Here is a 19,554-nt window from a genome sequence, read left to right on the forward strand (position 1 = left end):
TCTCCTTGCCGCCATTGGTATAGACACTTGTTGGTATTTCATGGCTTTTTGCTGCTATCATGGTACTGTACATCTATTTTTCCTAGGATGCCTTCACTGGAATCAAGGCTAAGAATTTCAGGTTGTGTAGGAATGATTATGTACTGCGTTAGTAGAATGTTGATTTTTTTTAGGAGATACACACTTTTTATGCCGGCTGCTATGGTTTTAAGTGTTACCTTAAGAATAGAGGTGAGGAAGTAGGGATTTTCGAAGGACTTTCTGCTTAAGTTCGTTAGTACAGGTAGTCCCGGTTCTGACGGTTCCGCCACGACGTTCGAGGTTACGGCGCTTTTCAAATATATTCATCAGAAATTATTTCCGGCTTACGACGCATGTTCCGGGGTTACGACGCGTCATCGCATCCGATCCGACGGAAGAAATATGGCCCCAAAACGGCAGAATAATCATAATTTGAAGGTTTTTTTGATGTAAAACTCAATAATAATGCAGTTTACATCGTTTTCAATGCACCCAGAGCATGAAAAGTAAGGTTTTCTTATGATTTTTGACGATTTTCGACGATTTTCCGGCTTACGACGATTTTCGGCTTACGACGCGGCGCAAGAACGGAACCCCCGTCGTAAACCGGGGACCGCCTGTATAGGCAGAGAACGGAAGTAGTTATTTTACGAAGCAATTAGGTCAGGTTATCAACCTGTCATTTCTTTGGTACATACAGTATGTGACTTCTGCCATCACTGACACCTAGTATGAGGTTGTTAGTACCGATAGGACTAATTATGTAGGTAACGAACAGTTTTATTAGAAATTAATGTGTCTAACTAGTCTTACTTATTCTGACGTTCTAAATCCTTGTCTAGTAGCCTATTCCTCTTTCTCTGTTGAAATGCACTTGTTTGTTCTTTATCGTGTCTTTTCTTCGCCTGTCAGCAAATCTCTTTGTTCTGCCACTATTAATGTTTTTTTTTTTCAAATCTACCATGGTTACAGTATCTTCTGTTGTTTCCAAGCTAGGTATTATTTTAGCTTTATAGCTTTCTAAGGATGTGTTGTATGGGAATGCTCTTAAGTCTGTGGACTTGCTTTCGGACAAGGTGCGAGGGTCGTTGTAACTCCTGTCTCCCTGTGCCTCCCAACTTTCCCATTTTCTTTTGGTGCCTCGTTTTCTTTCACTCAGCTTTGACTGCTTTTTCCTGTCTATCAATGAAGCATTTTGCTGTCTACCTTTCATCAAGTCATGGATGCGATGCAGGTGCTGCTTCACTGTATCCTCATTTATTTGAGGAAAGAGACCACATAGAGAATAAGTCTAGGTTGTCTCCTGTATTTTGGTGCCCTTTAAGTATTTGGAGAAAGAGAACCCAAGCTTTCTCCTTCAATTAGAGCACGTTTCATAAGTTTTCTTGTACTTGGGCACACAAAACTCCCTTTAAATCTGCCAGGGCTTGACCTCTGGTTTTTCAGATGGACATTTTTATTGAGGCCAACAAATTGATCTTTCTTTCAAGGGTTGTTCCTTTCCTTCCTAGAGAGTGGGCGGGGCCTTGCCACCATCTCGGACAGAAGAAGAAGAGTATTGCTGCGATTTTCGAAAATCAAGCTGCCGTCGCGTATAACACTACAGCGATGTAATTACTGGGTTAGTATAAATAAAACTATTTTGTTATAAAAATGTCATTTTGTTTAGCACTATCAACAGTTAAAAAGAGTAAATTTATTGGAAGCACTCTCCTTAAGGCTATTGTAAGGGAATGCTGTTTTATGTTTTTGCATTATAGCTTAGAATGAGGTTGAGTCTGAGTTTTCAGAGAACTCTAAGAATTCCATTTAACTTCTGGTGGGAAAGAAATGGAAACAATTCTCCGTCGTGTTGGGGCAATTAAAACTTACTTAGATAGGCTAAGCCTGAAAGAGGTAGTTATCCTTTTATTTTGTGATTTTAGAACCTAGAACATCTGTGTCAAAGGTTAAGCCTGGAGAAGGCAAAAGTAACCTATTATTTTGTTGTTTTAGAGAACATAGATGTCCTTGTCAAGGGTTAAGCCTGGAAGAGGCAAAGTTAACCTTTAATTTTGTGGTTTTAGAAATCTCGAATGTCTTTGTCAAAGGTTAAGCCTGGAGAAGGAAGTTAACATTTTGTTTTGTGGTTTTAGGAAACCCATATGTGTGTGTGTCAAAGATTAAGCCTGGAGGAGGCAAATTGAGTTTTTGTTTTGTGGTTTTAGAAAATGTAGATGTCCTTGTCAAGGATTAAGCCTGGAAGAGGCAGAATCAACTTTTTATTTTGTAGGTTTAGAAACCTAGAATGTCTTTGTCAAAGGTTAAGCCTGGAGAATGCAAAGTTAACATTTTGTTTTTTCTGACACGATATACAAACCATCGGTCCTTTATATTAGGAATTACTTTCAGTGTAGGCTGGAAACAGCCGTTAAACTCATGAGCAAGGTGGTTAGGCAGTAACTACCGCCAGGTAGGTGGGAATACCCACCTGCCTGGATGTAAACATTCCAGTTTGCTTTCGGCCGTCGTACGTTGCAGACGTGGTTTCGGATCTCTTTGCCTGACTGTCGTTAAGCTCTTAGTATCCCGGTGGGATCTTAATGTATTTTTGTGTATACATTGTGTGTTTGATATTTATTAATACAAACCCATGATTTGTGATAACCTTGCATAAGCCGTCATTCCCCTGCGCTGTGTCTTGTTTGACAGCCAAGGGCGTATTTAGAGGAGCGTAACCGAGTGGTAATGCTTCTCTTCCAGTACTTTATTTAGATACTGAAGGCGCTCCCCTGTACAATCAGAGATATTTATTTGGGACGTAATAACTTCGCTCCCCTACGTTGATCAGGACGTATATAAGAGTTCGCTTCCCTTCTTGGGCTCCCGCCCTCCGTGTAAAAGGGCATGACTACTTCTTTCCTACTTGTGCTGAGTGTTGTTTTCGCCGCCTGCAATTAGATAGTTGCGGGGCGGGTGGGAGGTTGTGGGTGTCTGTAAGTTCAGCTTCCACGGCACCCTTTGTGGCCTCCCCTCGCTCCTTCTCTCTCCCCGTAGGTTCTTCCTTATCTCCCCTGCGGTAAAGACCTCTCTCCTTCGCCCTCTTCACTCACTTTACATTTGCAGGTACTCGAGTGTTCTATAGTGCATTCGGCATCTCAATTAGCCAGATGCATCCCTGGTGGGGATGTATTGGTAGGTGAGCTTGGCCTCGGGTTTGAGTGATTGGGACAGAAGGTGCTGCTCACTCAAAGATTCATGAAGAGACTGCTCGACTGAGAAATCCCTACTATCTTTCTGTTGCCTCTGTGCACAACAAGTCGGTAGTTTTTCTCGCTCCTTTATACCAGACCCAGGGGCCGCTATGGTGAGACATGCTGTCTTTCTGGGAAATTTGATATCTATGTTTTTCCCTCTGTATTTGTCTTTTTCACTAGGGGTTCTCAAGCATTGCTCACCCTGGGTTACAGACATGCTGGAAGACTTCGCCTCTTGCCCGACCTGGTAGCTAAGGCATCGAGAAGAGTTCTGCTTGACCCAACCTCCTGTAGCAGCTACACAAGGAGCGGTTTTTTGGGCAGACATCCCGATGTGTTCGTTACTGGGAGACCTTCCAGCTTCCCTTGCAAGCATAGGCTTTCTTGCTGAGCGGCAGTGGATATAGCTGGATATCCCTTGAAGTCCTCTGCAACACTCCCAGGGAATGGAACCGTCTTCGCTGGTGGGTGTGGTTGACGGAACTTCTTCTCTGGTCAGAGTCGCTTTTCAAGTCTGGACTTCCTTGTCTTCTCCGCTATCTGAAGAGGATTCAATGTCTCTGGCCTGAGTGTCGATGACTCTTCGTTAGCACGGGCTTGACCAAGAAAGAAGTGTCCAAGAACACCATCTCCTTCTGGCTTCGTGAGACGATAAGGAGAGCGTATTCTGCTGCAGGAGAAGACGACACCGGTATGCTTCGTCCGAGAGCTCACGAAGTCCGCAGCATTGGTCCGTCCCTTGCATTCTGGAAGAACATGTCGGTTGTGCAGGTGCTTAAGGCAGGTGTGTGGCCCCAACAGACCACCTTCACCTCCTTCTACCTCCGGGATGTTGCTCACAAGTCCTTGGACACTTTTTCCTTGGGTCCTGTGGTGGCTGCTCAACAAGTTGTGTAGCTTACCTGGCTCCTCTAACAGGACAGGTTGCATCTCGCCTAAGATGTACGGTTGTGATTGGGAGCATGAATGTAGAGTGACTGGCCTCTCTCTCCCCATCCTGGCTCTCTTCCCACAGGCAAGGAGCGGACGTGCCATTAAATGCTGGATCTGGCGGTCAATGCAGGTAAGCACCCAACGGGAGCTCCCGTTCTATTTTCCGTTCAGGTTGATAGAAGCAACCCCACTCCTTCCCCTTGCAAGGGTGGGAGGGAGACCATGACTATAAGACAAACCCAATGCTTGTGATTGCCTTAATGTCATCCGACTCCAAGTTCTGCCTGGTCTACTTTGCACGAACTGACGTTTCCTCTTTCATGCAAAGGGACCCAGAAGTCTGACAGCTGATCCCGCGTTTCTTAGAACCCGATCATTTTATCAGAGGCAGTTGTCCCTTCCTCACTCTATCGACCAGGAAGGGAAGACAAGGTGGTGAACTCCAGTCAGTTCAGGAGACACACTCAGATTCCTCCCTCCAACGAGTAAGTCTCCTAATGTAAAGGACCGAGGGTTTATATATTGTGTTGGAACAAATCACAATTTTTAAAAGTAAATTGTATTTTTCATAACTATACAAACCCGAGGTCCTTTACATTTTATGCAAACTTCATGCCACCCTTCAATCTGATACGTGGGCCGAAAAGCAAATTGGAATGTTTACATCCGGGCAGGCGGTACTCCCACCTCCTGGACGGTAGTTAACTGCCTAACCACCTTGTTTGAAGTTCAGCAGCCGTTTCCAGCCTATGCCCGAAAGTAATCCCTAATGTAAAGGACCTTGGATTTGTATAGTTAGGAAAAACCCTGGATTTGTATAGTTAGGAAAAATGCAATTTACTTTTAAAAATTGTAATTTTTTCTGGAACCTAACCCCATCGTAAGTAGGATAATACCTGTATAGGCATTTTTAGTTTGTTTTGGTTGTGTTTGAACTATCAAAATAGGCAGCTCTAAGTGTTTTTAGGAGGGTTTTAAGTATTTTATGGTTTTAGCCACTCACGGGGGTGTGTGGTACACATCCCCACCAATACACAGTTTACTGTATATATAAATAGTACATATATATATATATATATATATATATATATATATATATATATATATATATATATATATATATATATATATATATATATATATACACACACACACATATATATACATATATATTGTGACAGAAGTGCCCAGTGTCTGATCTTGAATTAAACCTGGTATCTAAGTGCTTGATATTTGATTACCAAACTTACCATTTATCCGACAATTATAGTTACCTCACAACAGCCAGACACCTGAACCCTCATCACACATATAAAATGACTGATTTCTGTAAAGGCAACAGTAGTCCCTTATAAAACTTATCAATCATGAAAGAAAGCAGAATAAGTTCATTAAAACAAGTGTGAGGTAAGATTAAAGGGCTCAGAATAAACTTTAAAAACGATAATTAGAGAGAAAGTGGAATTACAGTTAATAATAATATTTATTATTACATAGTTTCAGAACAAAAGAATCTCTAGTTGATTATTATGATAAAATGTAAAGATATCGTCTCATGGAAAATCCCAGAACGATGTTAGGCAACTTACGTGATAGAATTTTCCACCCAACAGAGTTCTGATCGGGATGACCGAGTCATATAGGAATGCATTATTTCAGCAGTCTGGTATATTGACGAGAACAAGTTGCCTCCTTATAGCACAATTACGCTATGTCTTTCTCTCCACTCCACTTCTTTTTATAAACCATACAGGGTTTAACCACATTAACTTTAAGCTAACTCTATGGAATCTGCACATCTGAACATAAAATTATACAGTATACAACAATACACACATACACACAACAACTAAGGGGAGATTACTGCATTATGAAAACCACAGCATATGAATATATACATATATATATGCATACATGTATACATGCACACACACAGATACACACACACACACACACACACACATATATATATATATATATATATATATATATATATATATATATATATATATATATATATATATATATATATATATATACACACACACACACACAGTATATATACACACACACAGGCAGTCCCTGGTTTTTGGTGGGGTTATCGGCATCTCTGTTAGGTATGTATCGGTGCCAGTACCCAATTATCGGTGCTAATAAGCGGAAATCGGCAATTTTCGACAACGAAAATTGCTGATTTTTGTCACAAGACAAGCCCCGTAAAACCAGATCGCTGATAACAGAACCCGCCAGTAACTGGGGACTGCCTGTATTCACACACATAAACATTCATACGGTATGCATACTGTGAATGTATATATATATATATATATATATATATATATATATATATATATATATATATATATATATATGTATATATATATATACACATATATATACTGTATATATATGTATGCATGTATGTATATATATATATATATGTATATATGTTTGTATATATATATATATATATATATATATATATATATATATATATATATATATATATATATATATATATATATATATATATACATACAGTAAACCCTGTATTCACAGGGGATGTGTAACCCCACCCCGTGAATGGCTAAAACCTGCGAATACTTAATCCCTTCTAAAAACACTTAGAGCTGCCTATTTTGATAGTTCAAACACACCCAAAAAAAACTAAAAATGCTTATACAGGTATTATCCTACTTACGATGGGGTTAGGTTCCAAATAACCCATCGTTTGTTGGAAAAAAGTATCTCGAATATAGCCTAGCCTACGCTAGGGTATTCAGTACCATGTACAGTATACATATATGGTAGCCTAGCCTACACTGTAAAGTATACCCTATACATACACAGTATAGTAATTGTTAATATCAGCTAATTCTGAAGGTTCATGCAATGACTTATGATAATTCAGTACAAAGAGAAATTGAATAACAAACAAGAATTAACTTATCCTACACTATGGTATATTGTATACATTTACGGTAGCCTAGCCTACATTATACTGTACTCTATATTCAGATATTAATATCGTATTATACAATCATCAACGTAACGAATATGCACCTTTTCCATAGATCTTTTAAAATGTTCTGCTGTACTTCACTGTATCCAATAATATTGTATATATTCTTATATTGCTTTTGTATTATGATTTGTGATCATAGCGATCAATGTTTTGGTTTGGAAATCGATTACATGGTAAGTTTATTTCACTGTATTTATCTCAGTTCAGAGCACTTTTCTTGCTTCTAGTTAGTATAAATGAATCTCTAGATAATTTATTTATATGAGGCAAGGTTTTTTTTGGTTATATGAAGTGTTTTTAAGTCAAAATATAACTTAAAAATTATGTCACGTTGTGAAGTTAAATTAGCTGTTTTTTTTTCGTTAATAGATGTTGATGGCTGTTTTGGGGGGTTTGTTTTGTATAAAAAAAAAATCAAGATTCCGTTCGCTATTTTCGCTTGATTTCATCATAATATGAGCTTTAAGTGTTTATCGTTTATGAGCGAAAAAATAGCTGTCATGTGTTCTTTCATGCCCAGTAGTTTTGATTAAAATACTTTCTCTCCAATTTTAATTACGGTTGAGTTTCATCCATGTTCTGGTGCACAATAATTTATAGTCATTAGCAGCTTGAACACTGTTTTCCCAGCTTCAGCTGGTTCGAGCCCACGAGACGACGAACTTATTATCAACTAAAAAATTCCCCTTCGGTAACATATATGAAAATATATTATTTCCGAGGTAGAGCGAATTGGATATTAAAGGACGTTTGTAGCTTACTGATTGAATATGAATCACGGTGATGTGATAAAAAAAGTCATAATATGGCTGCGTGCGACAAACGCACTACGTGGTTAGCATGGCAGAGGTGGGTGAATATCGTCTCCAAATACAAACACCTGAGTTCGACGGGCGATTTGTATATGGGAAGACAATATCCACTTATACCTGACTTGCTGGCCGAGTGGGTTAAAATGCGTCCACTGTAGTCCTGAGTTCTTGTCTTCGCTGGTTCGAGCCCACGAGACGACGAACTTATTATCAACTAAAAAATTCCCTTGGTAACATGTATGAAAATATATTATTTCGAGGTAGAGCAAATTGTATATATATACAGTATATGTGCATATAGTATATATATATATATATATATATATATATATATATATATATATATATATATATATATATATATATATATATATATATATATATATATATATATATATATATATATATATATATATATATGTGTGTGTGTGTACATATATATATATATATATATATATATATATATATATATATATATATATATATATATATATATATATATATATATATATATATATATATATATATACACATTCATATACAAGCGGTCCCCGGTTTCTGACGGGGGGTTCCGTTCTTGCGCTGCGTCGTAACCGAAAATCGTTGTAAACCGGAAAATCGTCGAAAATCGTCAAAAATCATAAGAAAACCTTACTTTTAATGCTCTGGGTGCATTGAAAACGAGCGTAAACTGCATTATTATTGAGTTTTACATCAAAAACCTTCAAATTATGATTATTCTGCCGTTTTGGGGCCAAATTTCTTCCGTCGGATCGGCGTGATAAACGCGTCGTAACCCCGGAACATGCGTCGTAAGCGGGAAATAATTTCTGATGAATATATTTGAAAAGCGTCGTAACCTCGAACGTCAGAAGCCGGAACCGCCGTAAACCGGGGACTGCCTGTATATATATATATATATATGTGTGTGTGTGTGTGATTAGTGCCGTGGGGAATCCTGAATCTCCTGGAGGAGGATCTGCCTCATGGTTTGCACTAGGCACAGGGTCCTTCTTAATTGATGGCTCAACGTCCATGCTGGACAGAGCATGGCACTGCTCAGTGCTTGCAAGTGGCACTGGGAGCAGTTGAGGTTCAGGCATGCCTGACAAGGGTCTAGAGGTGCAATACCTCTCGGATAGCTTGAATTTGGCTGCGGCAGAGATTCCTGCCCCAGCTGGAGATCAGAGCCTATCGGAGAGTCTTGCTTGGGGGTGTCCTGTAGGCGTTGCTTAATTGGGCACCCCTCCCAATTTGTGGAGTGTCCCGTCCACTGGCACGTTCTACAGCAGTACTGCTCCTCCTGAACGTCTCTTCAGGGAGAGGGAGGACCTCTTTGTTGGCTGCCCCTTCGCGAATGGAGAGGGCTAGGCCGAGAACGGTTTAGTGTGTGCCCCCTTCTGCTGACCACTTTGGTGGGCGGAAGGTGGGTGTTCGTCTTGATTGGGTTCTCCCACAGACTGGGCCTCCATGGAGGAGGTAGCGTGGCTGCGCAGTGGCATTGGAGAAGGGCTTCCCTAGAGAAGGTCCTGACCCAACAGGAAGTCCACTCCGGGCCGAATTCTACCCACCACACCAAGGCAGTGGGGTAGCGTGCCACAAGGTGTCGTGACCTGGAGCTTGACCATGGGAACGGTAATGGTGTGGCCCGCTATCCACTTCATCTCCCACTGGGTTTTCTTGTCAACCATGGCACCGGCTGGCACTTGGGCCCTACAGATCAGGCTAATATCTGCCACAGTGCCTACTGTGACCGGAAGGGTCATGGGCAGGCTAGAGCCCTTAAGGGGGGCCACCGAGATGAACTGGGTCTCCAGTCTCTCGGGGTAAAGGATCTTTTGCGGCCCAGCTGTGGAGAATGAGGTGCTAATGAGGTTGACAAACTTGGTGGTGGGGACATGATGTGGACAGGCTGGATGTCCAGCACTGTAGTGGCCGGCAGTACCACAGGATTTGCACTGGCCTCTTATAGGGGCTCGGTGGCCTGCAGTAACTGTTGGTGGAGAGGGTTGAGTGGATGAAGAGGGAGAGGAGTTCTGGCTGGTAGTAGGAGGCTGCTTGTTAGTGCCTAGCTTGTATCGGCAATCAGCTTCAGCGTGCCCCACCCTCTTACAGTAGGTGCACGTAGGCTTGCTTGGCAGTCCATTCTTTGGGTGAGTTGAGCCTGAGCGTTACCTGGGTGGCACTATTCGCCGCTGAGATGTGCTGTGGGACTGGTTGAAGGTTTCCCATGAATTGGCCATGCAGCAGGCTTCCAAAAATGTGGTGGGCTGCTTATCATTTAGATATACAGCGAGAGGCCCAGGCACACATTGATAAAGAGCCTCCAGCATGGTCTGATTAAAGAGGTCCTCCAACGTAGTGCAAGACAAGGAGTCGAACCAGCGGGTACCAGACTGGGTCTTGTGACGGCCCATTCAGTCCAGGACCAGCCGACTTCCTTGGCAAGACCTCGGAACCGCTGTCTCCATTTCTCCCGGGTTATTTTGTAGGCCTTCATGATGACTCTACGCACTTCAACGATGTTGCCTCTGGCTCTACTCCAGTGAGTGAAGGGCTGCCCTAGCTTTTCCCTCCATGTGCTTGGCTAGTACTAATGCCCTCTCGGTCTTGGTGGTGCTGTAGTTATCGAAAAGTTCCTCTATTTCCTCCAACCATGCTTCTGGCTTGTCCTCAGTCCACTTGGGGATGAGGGAATTAATGCTTGAGATGGGAGCATTTGGTGCAGCAGGTGTGGGGCTGGAGGCTTGCTGTCTAGCCATAGCTTTGGCATTTTCCTTTTTTGCTCTTTCCAGCTCGAGCTCCTTTTCTTTGAGAGCTAGCTCACTCTCCTTGCAGGCTAACTCATGCTGTCTTCTTTCTTCTCTTTCGTCTTCATACTGCCTCTGTTCGGCCTCGTACCTCTGCCGTTCAAGTCTTTCCTCCTCCTCTCGCTTGGCCAAGTCATCCATCTGCTCCTTGACCCACTTGGTGAGGTCCAGTGTTGTGAGACCTGCCGCCGTCCCCAGCTCCATGAAGGCTTTATAATTCTCTGCTGCCATGGTTCTGGTGGGGAAGGGTGCCTGTCTGGGTCAACTGGACGTACTTGGGCAGCAAGGATGTGTCCCTCACATTTAGGGTTACTCTTCAGTGATGTGACACCTTTTCAGTAAGGTGGCACTGTGGTTGGGTGTGCCATGTAAGGTCACACTGGTGGCACTCAGTATCCTTATGTGCTGGTGTAGGTTAGGTACCAAAAGGACTTTTCTTCTGTGTTCCTTTTGTCTGGTTTCATTTTTTCTAGTTTGTTTGCTTGGTGGCACCATGGTGCCAGTGCGTTCCTAGGAACCCTTTACTTGAGTCCACTAGTCTGTATTTGAGGAAATGCACTCTACCCCAGCAGAGTGTAACAAATCAGAGAGAGAGAAAGAGAAGGTAAAAGGGAGAGAGAGATGTAAGCTATTCGGTTGATGACAGTGCTTCAGATTAGTGGCACTGTGGAAGGAAAATTAACTCGTGGTTGCTTATGAGGCCCTTGTGAGTGTCTGGTCCCAATACCCGCTGTGCTACTACCTCCTTCTCATGCAGAGGGGGAAAGGCTACCTTCTGGTTAAGTCTGGGTAAAAGACCTCACTCGTGACCGACAGTTTCTAACTGTAATTAATCTTAACTTGTCCTCATCTGTTTGTGGGACAGAGGTGTTTCTGGTTATTTGGTTTAGTTAAATTAATTATCCCAGTGTCGGCCCGAACTTTCTATGAAGAGGGTCACATACACTCGGTTAGGTTGAGTTGAATGCTTACTTGAATATATGAGAGAGAGAGAGAGAGAGACACCCAGCCAGCAAAATTGTGCTGCCTGAGGAAATTTAAGTAAAATTTTTATAACTGCACACTGGCAGGGTTCTTATTGGAAGATACGTCTTCTTGGGCTCTCTTAGGGAATTGGGTTAGCAATCGTAAATTTCTCGGTAGCCGGAGTTGGACGTCTTACTCTGAGGAGTTATAATTAAAATTACAAGTTCTTTTCTTTATATGATTCCTTACTCCAGTGGATTTGTATAGGAACTTGTTATATATTTCCTAAGACCTATCATTCCCTGACTAAATTATGTCTTGTTTTATCTGTTGTATGGAAACCTATCCTATTTTTTATTCATCGCATTCTATGTCTGGCTAAGATTTGTGAGGTTGGTTACTCCGCACAACGAAGTAGTCCCTGAAAGTGGCAATGAGGTAGATGCTAAAGGTGACTGTGGCACTACAAAGCAATCACACAATCAATAACAACAAAGGCTTTAAGATGGCGGACATGGGGAGCGGTCAACCAGGGCTTCCAAAATTTTGGATGAATCCTGTTATAAGCGCAGCAAAATTCAAAAGAAATGCAGCTGAGCGGCATGCTCGGCGGATGAATACACGACGTCTCGAGGTGCGTATGTTTACAATTGAATCACACAAAGCACTCAAATTCCTCTCACAAACGAACGAAGAAAATGCAGGAATACAGATTTACTCTAAATACACCAATAATGCAAAGGATTTTACATTAGGGAGATGGAAAACGAAATTACTATGAGCTACGCTTTTTTTTTTTCTTTTTTTTTTTTCTTTCTCACGTGGAGTTAATGCCGTCTGCTGCCGTCATGCTTATGGAGTGGCCGCTATCAAGACAAGGAAACGGATTCGTGATGTCCTGATGGGACTGAATTTATTTTATTTTAAAAGAAAAATGCAAATTATTAAGAAATTAACTATTGCAGTTCGTTTGCTATATTAATGACACGGGATTTTGATATGCTTCCCGCTACATGAACACTTATTAACTCTGTTACGCTCGATCAGACGTCTTTGTAGTGGCGAACGGTTACTGATTTCGAAATTCGATAAGCCCCACAAATTTTTGTTCTCCTTACCTACTAGAGACACGTTAGGACTTAGGAACATTTTCTCCGTTCTTCGTTGTGCACTAGTTAACTCGTTCAAAAATCAATATCATGCATTAATCCTTGGCCGGGGAAAATAGCAAAATATTAGCAATGACTCAATAACTAGGCCCACGACCTTCGCTGGAATGCAGAACCCACGGTATCTGAACACGGCAAAAGTGTTTCTTTTTAAAATTTTGCAACTTGTTAATTATAAATGCTCTCAATGCACAATTTCCTACCTATGCTAATTTCTTAATTATAAACTGGTATTCTTATTATTATTATGCCTTGTCCAGTCTCCTTGTTTGGAAGAATAGCATGAAATTAAATATCTGACTTTTCTCTTTGGAATTAATGTGTAATTTGATTCCAGATTCTTTTATCTAAAAACCCTTTAACGCCGAAGCCCTATTTACAAAATGTCTACCATATGCTGGCGGCGTTCGGTGAGTTAGCGCCGAAGCGGAAAAAAAGTTTTTTTCAAAAAATCACAGCACGCTTAGTTTTTAAGATTAAGAGTTCATTTTTGGCTCATTTTTTTTTGTCATTGCCTGAAGTTTAGTATGCAAGCAACCATCAGAAATGAAAAAAAATATTATCATATATAAATATTGGAATATATGACAGTGAAAAAAAAAACTTGTATATAATTGTATACAAATCGTGCTGTAAGCAAAACGGTTAAAGCGAATGAGTTAATTTTTTTTAGTTGTATTATACACTAAATTGCGATGATTTTGGTATACAACAAATTTTAAAACGATCAAAGCAACACAGAAAATATTATCACAAAATGATGCATGAATTCGTAATGAGCGGACGTAAAAAAATGTTTTTTTCAAAAATTCACCATAAATCGAAATATTGTGCTAGAGACTTCCCGTTTGTTGAAAAATGAAGCTAATTGATTGAATATTACTAGACTGTAAGTGTTTTAGCTTACAATTGCAGTTTTCGACCATTTGGTCGAGTTAAAGTTGACGAAAGTCAAATTTTTCTATTTATCGTGATTTATATGGAAATATTTCAAAACCGATAAAAGCTAAAACCATGAGTTATTTTTTTTGTATTGTACATGGAATTGCGCACATTTTCATATAAAAAAGTTTATGTAACAACTAATATAAAGTGGTGCAAATATTACGACAACGAGACGAAAGAATTTCTGAGATGTTGGCCGAGTTACAGCGCAGAGCGTAAGGAAAATGTTTTTAAAAATTCACCATAAATCGAAATATTGTGCTAGAGACTTCCAATTTATTGCAAAATGAAGTTAAACGATTGAATATTACTAGAATGTAAGAGTTTTAGCTTACAATTGCGTTTTTTGACCATTTCAATCGAGTTAAAGTTGACCGAAGGTTGAAATTTTGGCAGTTATCGTGATTTATGTGAAAATATTTCAAAACTGATAAAAGCTACAACCATAAGCTATTTTTTGTTGTATTCTACATGAAATTGCGCACATTTTCATATATAAAAGTTTATGTAACGACTAATGTAAAACGATGCAGACATTACGACAACATGACGAAAGAATTTCTGAGATGTTCGGCCAAGTTACCATGCGCAGACGTAAGGAAAAAAATTTTTTTTTTTCAGAAATTCACCATAAATCGAAATATTGTGCTAGAGACTTCCAGTTTGTTGCAAAATGAAGGTACATGATTGAATATTACTAGAATGTAAGAGTTTTAGCTTATAATTGCGTTTTTTACCATTTCGGTCGAGTTAAAGTTGACGAAGGTTGAAATTTTGGCAGTTATTGTGATTTATATGAAAATATTTCAAGACTGATAAAAGCTACAACCATGAGTTATTTTCTGTTGTATTCTACATGAAATTGCACACATTTCTATATATAAAACTTTATGTAACGACTAATATAAAACAGTGCAAACATTACGACAACGTGACGAAAGAATTTCTGGCGCGGACGTAAGGAAAAAGTTTTTTTCAGAAATTCACCATAAATCAAAATATTGTGCTAGAGACTTCCAATTGGTTGCAAAATGAAGGTAAATGATTGAATATTACTAGATCGTAAGAGTTTTAGCTTAAAATTTTGTTTTTTGACCATTTCGGTCGAGTCAAAGTTGACCGAAGGTTGAAATTTTGGCAGTTATCGTGATTTATATGAAAATATTTCCAAACTGATAAAAGCTACAACCATGGGTTGTATTTTGCTGTATTGTACATGAATTTGCGCACATTTTCATATATAAAACTATATGTAACGGCTAATATAGAACAGTGCAAAAATTACGACAAAATGACGAAAGAATTTATGAAATTTTCGGCTGAGTTACCACCCATGCGTAAGAAAAAAGTTTTCTTCAAAAATTCACCATAAATCGAAATATTGTGCTAGAGACTTCCAATTTGTTGCAAAATGAAGGTACATGATTGAATATTACTAGAATGTAAGAGTTTTAGCTTACAATTGCGTTTTTCGACCATTTCGGTCGAGTCAAAGTTGACCGAAGGTTGAAATTTTTTTGTAGTCGATGTCCAGTACGTCCACTTGGCACCCAACAGACAATTTTAGTCGACGTATGATACGTCCAATAGGCGTTTAAGGGTTAATTAGATCCTGGCAAGGTCGCCAGTGTTACGTGTGGGCCTTGGCTGATGAGTTTATTAATTAATTAATGTAATTTATGGGGCCCTGCGTCACCAATGGTACACGTAACCTGTCAAAGCTAAAGTTAACCTCAAAGACAGACTATTACTTAATTGAATAAGGTCGGGGAAACAATTTATGGGATAACGGATTACTCTGCAACAAATGGATTGTATCACACCCCTTACTTCCCAATTAGTCCCGAGAAAGAAAGAATGTGCAGTGATAGCGAGGAAATTACATGAACTTTAGCCCACGTCGGACAGTCAATTTTCCCCTTGCTTCAAGTAAAGTTATAACACAACGGATGTCTATGCTGGTAGATATAGCACGCAGTTTCGTATTATCGAAGGTTAATTCTCTTCCGAACAATGGGGTCAAGACACAAGGCTGCCTGAAATTTACTTACTTGACTTTCCCTAATTCCTACTTACTGCACGGTAATAGTTTACACAGTGTCACTAAACAATATTAATTATTCTTACACTAGACTTCATAGGAATAAATTGATTATACCAGGTTCTCGTAGATGGTGGTGAAAACAAAGGAAAATGGAAATACAGAGAAGAGACACTAGCAAGTCGACGAAAACTTGGCAAATTTCAAACTTACCGTTGACGTGGGTCGCTTGCGCATGCAACTGACGATCAGAAGTCTTGAAAATACCCATTTCGCCTCACTAGTACCCATGAAACAGTAAGAGGGCAAGCACAAAGAATTAGATACACACAACGCGTGTGACTCCTGCGATAACAAGTTTCTCTCTGAGTGGGCTGTTTTTCGCGTCAGTATGCCTATGTGCCTCCGGCAGTCTGAAAATTTGACAAAACATCGCGGAATGCATAGGACAGAGGAAAAGGAAACTTAAGACCACCTTTACTAGAGGTTACTTGGTAAGACCCTCCCTATGGGTTAGGCCTCTAATGCTAACCTATTCCTGCTAAAGACGTTATATTTTTTAAAAAAACACACAGCCTACCTCTATGCCCGTTAAGCTTCCTGTCTTTGTTAGAATGATATTTGTTTACTAAATAATGCAGAGATGGCGAACAGCAGAATATTTAAAAAAAAATATATATATATGTGTGTGTGTGTGTGTGTGTGTATCGAGAGAACAGATACAATGTATTTATTCGAAGTGGAAATATCCTATTTCCATTGGGTCTGTAGAAGGTACCATAAACTCACATAAATCTTTCCTCCTGTCGCAACAAGTTGCTAACCACAACTTCAAGAAAACACAAGTACTAACGAGGTGCTAAGAGAAGTCGCATCTGGCCGAAACCGAGGAGTCCTCCGAGGGGACAGCTGGGAAGCAGAACATGGCAAGACACCCCTCACCCCCGTGCCTTCAAAAGAGAGTCCAAATAAATAAGCCACTCCCACAGGTCAGGCCTAGTTGATTTGGTCAATCAAATGCCATCAATGCCGGAGACCTAAGGACACGACAGAGGGGAGATATTCAGAATACAGCACGAGCTCTCAACTTAGAATCCAACCAAGAAACTTACTTGAAATTAGAAAGGGAGTTAAGGCTTAAACCTGGAAAGAGCACATAGATAGAGTGTACAGTAAATCCAATTTTTGAAGGGAAGGAAATTCTCACACTTACTGAAAGATCACAAGTAAATGGGGTACATTACTCTTCTAGTCTACATGAAGTTAGCCAGGGTATAATAGCTTTGCAGGTTATAAATAACAGAGGAGGAAAGGTTAGGTTAACACAGGGCACAGAATTATGTTTAGCAGAAGTATACACCATTCCCATTCAAGTTGTAGAGAGGGAAATGGTATCAGCAATCAGTAAAGAAAATGAAAATTCAGCTCAGGACATAAAACTGAGAAGAGCTAAGATAGAGTCTCACTTGAAAGATATTAAGGAAGATTGTGCTAGACAGAAACTCATAGATTTACTAAGTGAATACAAAGACATAGGTGCTATGAATGGCAATACATTGGGTATTACAGGTGAAATAACGCATAGAATAAATATTCCACCAAACATTAGTCCACTCTACGTACCAGCCTGTAGAGTAGCCCATTCCCAGAAGGAGATCATTGAAAGAGGTACAAAAAAATGGATAGACAAAGAATAATAGAACCATCAAAATCTCATTGGTCTTTCCCACTTTTGCTAGTCCCAAAAAAGGATAAAACCTACAGAGTAGCGGTAGACTTCAGAAAGTTAAGCAAAATAACTGAAAATGATCCTTATCCAGTGCCATCTATGAGAGATCTTATCACAACTATTGGATCCAAGAAATACTTTACCACAATAGATTTCTTGCAAGGATTTTTACAAATTCCTTTGGACAAGTAAAGTAAACTGTTAACTGCCTTTAGTACAAGCAATGGTAGATATTAATATGTGAGATTGCCTTTTGGTCTGAAGTCAAGCCCAGTAACCTTTGTGAGGTTAATGGATAAGATTTTAGGTGATTTATTAGGCAAGGATGTACATTGCTATATAGACAATTTGGTAATAGCAACAGATACAATTGAAGAACACATAAAACTGGTGAGAGAAGTACTAAAGAGACCGAGGAAGGCGAATCTTAAATTGAGGTTAAAGAAGTGCAATTTCCTTAGAAGGACACACATTAAGCAAAAAGGGTGTGGAAGTAAACAACTTGAAGATTAAGTCAATCAAAGAGTATCCTACACCTCAATGTAAGAAGGATGGGAAGTCATTTTTGGGATTAACGGGTTTTTACTGCAAGTATATAAAGAATTTTGCAACAATATCTACTCCACTGACAGAGTTATTAAAAGAACGTGTCATTCGGGTGGAAAACAAGGCAACAAGAAGCATTTGATGAACTGAAGGAAAGGTTAACGCATTCTCCCATACTTAGTTTCCCAGGCTTCAGTAAAGAATTCTTTTTAGCTACAGATGCAAGTTGCACTGGTATAGGAGCATGCTTAATGCAGAGACATGATAAATATAATGCTATAGCATGTTACAGTAGAAAGCTAAAGCCCACAGAAGTAAACTACAGTACTCAGTAACAGACCTAGGGTCTTTAGCCATAAGAGACTCTTTAAAGCACTTCAGGTATATGATCTTTGGGTATAAGATAACTGTCTTCACTGATCATTCAGCTGCAGTAGAAATGCTTAAGAATCCGAATTTTTCCGGACGTAGAGCTCGTTGGTTTATGACAGCCCAAGATTATGACATAAAGTTGAAATATGTTCCAGGGAAGGCCAATAAAGTGGCAGACACCTTATCAAGGTATAGTGCACAAGGTGATAGTATACATATGATAAGTCAAGAAGCAGAACAAGGTGAGCCTCTAGGCAATAATATAAATGTATTTACCATGTATTATACAGAGGAGCTTTCACGGCAAATTTTCATAAGTGAACAAAAAAGTGATGGAGATTTAAAGGAGATCTTCAATTTTGTAGAAAATAAAAGAGAATTTAGTCAAAGGGAACGAGCAGAATTAAGTAACAGAATTGGATGCCCCATAGACGCGGTAAATGTCATAGATGACATACTAATTTGGATGTGTCATGAATGTAACCCATTTGATCAATTACTAGGAGTGCTTCATAAAAGAATAATACCCAAGAGCCTGAGAAATAAAGTCATTGAGTTAATGCATGACGATGACATGAGAGCTCACCCAGGAAGAGGTGAGACAGTTAGACTAGTTGAGAGATCTTTCCATTGGAAAGGAATTTACAAAGATGTTAGTAATTACGTGAAGAGCTGCAATACTTGCAAGAGTTACTAAGGAAGAACAGATAGGAAGTACCTCTAGGGAAATATCCCATCTCTCAGACTCCATTTGAAAGAGTAGCCATAGATCTTATCACTAACCTTGACACCATGAGTAAGGGGAATAGAAATATATTAGTGTGTATTGACACACTCACTAGATATGCAGAGTTAATACCATCAACTAGTAAAGGAGCTAATGATTGTGCAATCACTCTCTTTGATAAGATATTTTGTAGGTATCTTGCCCCATAGCTCATTATATCTG

The 19,554-nt window shown here is 39.7% G+C and overlaps 1 protein-coding gene across 6 annotated transcripts in view; it reads left to right on the forward strand.

The window, feature by feature from the left end:
• Positions 1-19,554, forward strand: part of LOC136832833 (biorientation of chromosomes in cell division protein 1-like 1) — a 121,523-nt gene that overhangs the window by 46,521 nt on the left and 55,448 nt on the right. For 2 of the 6 annotated variants that reach the window (XM_067094513.1, XM_067094517.1), the window contains exon 4: positions 1,533-1,642. The exons of the other annotated variants lie outside the window; for them this stretch is intronic. In XM_067094513.1, the coding sequence (XP_066950614.1) occupies positions 1,533-1,619 (87 nt within the window). In that variant the 3' untranslated portion in view covers positions 1,620-1,642. The remainder of the gene's footprint in view (positions 1-1,532; positions 1,643-19,554) is intronic. 6 annotated transcript variants of the gene reach the window in all.

Source organism: Macrobrachium rosenbergii, chromosome 4 (genome assembly GCF_040412425.1).
Source record: "Macrobrachium rosenbergii isolate ZJJX-2024 chromosome 4, ASM4041242v1, whole genome shotgun sequence".
NCBI lineage: Eukaryota > Metazoa > Arthropoda > Malacostraca > Decapoda > Palaemonidae > Macrobrachium > Macrobrachium rosenbergii.